Raw genomic sequence first — 6,039 nt, forward strand, 5'->3', positions numbered from 1 at the left:
TGTGGAGATGCATCTGATGCATTAACAAGGCAAATTGAATGATTGACGGCTATTTAATTTGTAACAAAAAACCTTGATTATATGTATATGTATGTGTCCGTGTGTATATAATATACATGTATATATAAACACGTATAAACAGAGTTAGATATAGAAATATATACATTTATTTTATTACACTTTATCATCTGATTGATCATGATAATTGTTTTTTGTAGAAAGCTTGTTATTATTGGTTATATATTGCCTTTGCATTTATTATTATTATTATTATTATTATTATTATTATTATTATTATTATTATTATTATTATTATAAAACCACACTTTTGCCTATCAATGTTTTTGGATTTTTATCATTTTTTTCCTTTAGTTATCTAAAGACATTTTATAATTTTTTTATTTAGTTTTTCCTAGAGTTTTTTACATATCATATCATGTCTCAACTTTACTTCAGTGAAAATCTCACCTGGAGACTGTCTCTGTATTTGTATCTAAGAACATCAGAAGTATAATTACAGAAGAGCTTCTGTAATTATATAGCTTGCCCTGTGTGCATCTCAGGATTCACAGTACACTCATAAGTAACCACCTTTGTATACATTTAACTATACAGTGTCAGTCATATGAGTGTGGGTTTCTCTCAGGGTTACTACAAATCACCTTAATGTGTTTTCATTGCTACTGCCAAGTGTTTCTTCCTCATAAATGATCAATTGACTAATTTCACAGGGAACATAAAATGCTACACAATAAATGTGCATTGAATCAAATAAAGTTTTCTCTTTTCATTTTATTTACAATTGTTTACCTGCATATGTCTGGAACATTGCAAGCTTATTCAATGCTGATACATAATAGACTCCAAAGTCTGGCAAGCTCCTGAAACATAGAATATATTTTCATTAGGTGCTTTAAAATTGTATAAACATTTCTGCCAGATATGCAATACACAGTTATGCAATTTACTGACCGTCCGAATTCACTGTCTAGAATGTAGCTGAGGTTATGATGTCCTAGCAGGGACAAATAAGCAACATCATTTCAATAAGCAACATCATTTCAATAAGCAACATCATTTCAATAAGTCCTAGCAGGGACAAATAAGCAACATCAAGTCCACAGAATATGGGATCATGTTGCATTTGACATATTTAAGTGGACACTGATAAAAAATGAGCTTTATGTTCCCTTACCTACATATGTTCCAGTCACTTTACAGCTCATGTATCCCCAGTCACTGGTGTTAGAATCCAAAGTCAAGCCATACCTACATACACAGGAAAATTTGACCGTGTGATAAATCCTGAGATAATATTAGAAATTTGAATCTAAACTCAAATGATCAATGTACTCACAGTGTGTCAGAATTTGGTACCAAAAGATCACATGGCATTCCACCCATATATGCTCTACAATCCCCAAAAAACAACAACAAAAATAAATAGACATAATAAATCAAACATAATATTTTATGCATCTCAAGCACTATGGCATGTATTATTATTATTGTTATTGTTATTATTATTATTAATGCTATTATTGTTATTCTTCTTCTGCTAATAATAATAATAATATTAATATTAATAATAATAATAATAATAATTATTGTTATTATTATTATTATTATTATTATTATCATTGTTGTTGTTATTGTTATTATTAGGTCATGTGATATTCATGTAAAATCATGTAATCATAAATCATGATTGATCTTGATATGTACCTTAGAAATCTCACATTTTGCCCATTGGAGCTTGTTGCTGTGTTACTGCCATAGACATCAGTAAAAATTCTCCCCCGGAGAGTAACCACACTGCCTGTGTTATTTGACAAAGCAAAGCAAAACACAATTTGTCAAATTCAGTTTCCCCTGTTTATATGATTAAAAATAATATGTACTGTAGTATAGATGAGATGAAACTCGCACCTGGAAGACCAGTGATAGGAGTGATAGACTGGATAGAAGGTGTCCTGTACCAGCGAGTCTGTGAATGCACAACAGCAGTAACAACAAGGTGCTATACTGTGGGTACTATAAGGTATAAAATCAAACAATTATCGGCACAGCAACACTGAAAACCAACAATGTAAGGAATGAAACCTACATAGAATATACACCAGTAATTCCATGGATTTCCATTGCACACTGCACTAGAGGGAATGGGAACTCCATCCACTTTGACAACAACCATGTAGTTATCTTGAGGCATTGGTCTGAAAAATGACAAGCAGATCTTTCAGAAAATCAACAAATTTCAACATGAAAACTTTAGCCAGAGATTTATCTGGAGATGTGGGATGAATCAATAGTTTCAACCTACAATCTGGGCTAAAAAGTATTTATCCTCAGCCGTGAGACTTTATACTGTTCTGTTTGTTTTATTAATCGAGTCTTTTTTTTTTTTTTAGAACAGCTATTCATATTAGATCAGCTATTCATGGTGTGGATGCTCAGTTTTATGTATTTTTACAGTTAGTACCTAGTGTAGCATGTGATTTTGGTGGAAAGGGTGGCATCTTTTTCCACGTCGCAGGGAAATGATCTAGTGCTGGACACCAGAGTCACAGTGTTGCCAATGTCTGGGTTGCTGGTATCAAAACTGAACTGACTCTGCTGCGCAAAACCTGAGAGAAATGCATAAACATTTTGTAAAATATTCCTCTTGCAAAATTTCATTTCAGTACATGAAAAGTAGGTGTCAACTAGATGAAGTATCCATTGTGACCTTTTAAAGTAAGTGCAATAGGGATAATAGGAACAGATTGTAATAATAATTCCCTACCGTTTCCCTCAATGGTCAGCCGTGTTGCTCCATTTGTACTACCCAGTTTAGGGGTTAATCTCAAGACACGTTGGGCTCCTAGAAAATGATTTGAAAATGAATTTATCAGCTGATTAATATTATGATCTGGCAAATATAAACAGCCAATAGATTTGTTACTGGAATTGAGGATTAAGATGAGATGCTTTTATATCTTGCCTGAAAAGTTGATCTGTAGAATCCAGATCACAAGGCACAAGTACAAGTACAAGTGCACTCCTGTGTTTTGCATGTTGACTGATCCAGTTGCACCTTTTCAGTGTTCTGGTCACATTCACCTTAAATTCAAGCTGCAGTTCTGTGTATTTTTGAGACCATATATGATGGTTAGGTAAATCAAATGACAATGTTCATAGACAGGATTTACCATTTATACAACAGAGTATAAACCGATGTGTGGGTGTAATATGATGAGCAGTTGGTGTGTGTGATACTACAGAAGCTTCCAGCTGAATGGAAAATGAGCGAAAATCAAACACCATTGTCTCAGATTATGAGGCTAGTGGTTTCTTCCCATCTTTTGAAAAAGGTTTTTAATCCAGAACTGAGTATTTAGATTCACATCACATATCTCTCTATAATTAAATTCAAGATACAAGATCAATAAAAACTTCACATTTTATAAATAAAAAAACAAACATACTATTAACATTTTATACTTTTCATTTTATACTTTTCATAACATTTGATATATTTCATACTATTAACGTACTATTTTATTAGCATAAAATAATCATAATCAGCATAATAAGAAATAAGAAATCAGTATAAAACTAATGATAGTGCAAAAAATAGAGACTTTGAAGAGTATCTGAAGCTAAACCTAAACAATCAGAGGTGTGAGGCTTATGTATAGAAATGTAGCAAAAAAAATACAAAATGTACTTTTCTGTTATATATTTAGTAATATTAATAATTACAGATAATAATAATGATTTTTAATGTTAGCTTTTTAATGGTACATACCTGCAGAAGTTGCACTCTGTGGCACACTATCCATTCATCTCCAAAAACACATGAGCTTGAACTGTTTATATATATCCCAAGCCTAGAAATATGCAAAGCTCAAATCACTGCATGTGGATGTTTGAATAGGTTTAACAATGCTGTGCACAGCTGAATCATGGTTAGTCTGGATGCTGTCACTCGTCTGATCTGCGGCATCTACATTTGTGAAAAACCTGTTGGACTGCCTGATGAAAGGAAGCTGAGGACAAAGTCATCATATGTCTGAGAAAACCAGTTAGATGACCCTGCGGCAAGATTTGAGAAATTAAGAAAATATAATTTCTTGACAATAATTAGGAAAAAATGATGTTCAAAATTCATTTCTTCCAAGTATTCACTAATAGAAACAGTTAAAAAGGTAAAGACAGTTTGTTTTCCAGAAGATACAACCTTTCTAAGTGTAATTCAATCACTGTAAATGTCAGGGTTGTTGGATAGTTAAATACATGCCATAGCGAAATGGACATTATCAGTTCAGGTTTGAATCAGATACCATCTGTCAAAATGTCCAAGATGTTCCTGTGCCATTATGTCATCATCAAAATACAGAAGAGTGACTACACACTTTGTACTGATAACAGCTGATAAAGTGTAAAAAAGTTTAAAAAGAAAAAGTTGAGAATGTTTGGCAGCAGATCAGTGGCTGTGGGATTGTTTTGTCACCGTGATGTTAGCGTGAGCAGAGTACAGTAAAAGGACAACAATGAGTCCCGTGCTTCCATGTCGTGAGTGGCTTTTACCTCAGGCGCATAAACAAAGACTAATCTGATAATCAAATAACTCATTTCCTGTTGTAAAGTGAAATTTCCTATAAAGAGAACTTTAAGCTACTGGAGTAATGCATTTATTACATAATACATATATTTATGTTATGATAGAGATCAGAAATATTGGATGAATTACATTTCTGGAATTATTTGCATTTTTCATTTATAAAGTTTAATATTATAAATATTTTAAATTAACCAGTTATTGAATTAACTTTAAATCCACAAGTTCCTTTTGGCACATTTGGATCTATCTATCTATCTATCTATCTATCTATCTATCTATCTATCTATCTATCTGATTGTCTGTCTGTCTGTCTGTCTGTCTGTCTGTCTGTCTGTCTGTCTGTCTGTCTGTCACTAACCCATGTGGCTTGGTGGATTTTTATGGGTGTCTCTGGTTTCTTCCTCCATACCAAAGGCATGCATTGTAGGCAGACTGGTATGTCTAAATTGTCTGAAGTGTGTGAATGTGTGTGTGATTGTGTCCTGCCAGGGATTGGCACCTCATCCAAGGTGTCCCTCACCTTGTGTCCAGAGTCCCCTGGGATAGGATCCTGGTACACTGCAATGCTGCATAGAATAAATGCTACAGAAAATCTGTGGAACATTTCCTTTATAGTAAAGTCTTAAGAAGAACAAAAACTATAGCTTATATATTTAATGGCACAACAGTACAGTGGTTTCCATGTTTTGTTTATTTCTATAAACCATATAAATCATAAAGACAAATAATAAACATTAGATAACTAACTAAACAACTAACTAACTAACTAACTAACTAACTAACTAACTAAATAAATAACACACCTGACCTTTTTAAATATCACATTTTTCAAACAAATGCACTTAGTCTTTTTTCTACTAAATGTAAATATTCATTTTAAGAAATTTAAAGTGTAAAGCCCTTTTATTAAGACTTTATTTAATGTTGGAGACTTTCTGAATATTTTCATCTCATTTAATTACTCACTCTCTCATCTTCTACCGCTTATCCGAACTACCTCGGGTCACGGGGAGCCTGTGCCTATCTCAGGCGTCATCGGGCATCAAGGCAGGATACACCCTGGACGGAGTGCCAACCCATCACAGGGCACACACACACTCTCATTCACTCACGCAATCACACACTACGGACAATTTTCCAGAGATGCCAATCAACCTACCATGCATGTCTTTGGACCGGGGGAGGAACCCAGAGTACCCGGAGGAAACCCCCGAGACACGGGGAGAACATGCAAACTCCACACACACAAGGTGGAGGCGGGAATCGAACCCCCAACCCTGGGGGTGTGAGGCGAACGTGCTAACCACTAAGCCACCGTGCCCCCAATAATTAATTAATTATTTTAATTTCATCAAATGAATGCTGTTAATGCTTTCCATCACTAGGTGGCACTCACACTTTATGCTGTCAGTTGAAAACATACTGGATTCTAT

At 34.1% G+C, this 6,039-nt stretch overlaps 1 protein-coding gene across 1 annotated transcript in view; it reads right to left on the reverse strand.

The window, feature by feature from the left end:
• pkhd1l1.1 (PKHD1 like 1, tandem duplicate 1) overlaps positions 1-3,815 on the reverse strand; it is a 40,762-nt gene extending 36,947 nt beyond the window's left edge. Inside the window, exons 1-11 of the mRNA XM_060897598.1 lie at positions 3,791-3,815; positions 2,984-3,122; positions 2,786-2,863; positions 2,483-2,627; positions 2,108-2,216; positions 1,930-1,987; positions 1,726-1,819; positions 1,358-1,411; positions 1,196-1,269; positions 973-1,015; positions 811-881 (exon numbers count right to left, since the gene is read on the reverse strand). Coding sequence (XP_060753581.1) covers positions 811-881; positions 973-1,015; positions 1,196-1,269; positions 1,358-1,411; positions 1,726-1,819; positions 1,930-1,987; positions 2,108-2,216; positions 2,483-2,627; positions 2,786-2,863; positions 2,984-3,056 — 799 coding nt within the window. The 5' untranslated portion in view covers positions 3,057-3,122; positions 3,791-3,815. The remainder of the gene's footprint in view (positions 1-810; positions 882-972; positions 1,016-1,195; positions 1,270-1,357; positions 1,412-1,725; positions 1,820-1,929; positions 1,988-2,107; positions 2,217-2,482; positions 2,628-2,785; positions 2,864-2,983; positions 3,123-3,790) is intronic.
• Between the last annotated feature and the right edge of the window lie 2,224 nt (positions 3,816-6,039).

Source organism: Tachysurus vachellii, chromosome 21 (genome assembly GCF_030014155.1).
Source record: "Tachysurus vachellii isolate PV-2020 chromosome 21, HZAU_Pvac_v1, whole genome shotgun sequence".
Lineage (NCBI taxonomy): Eukaryota > Metazoa > Chordata > Actinopteri > Siluriformes > Bagridae > Tachysurus > Tachysurus vachellii.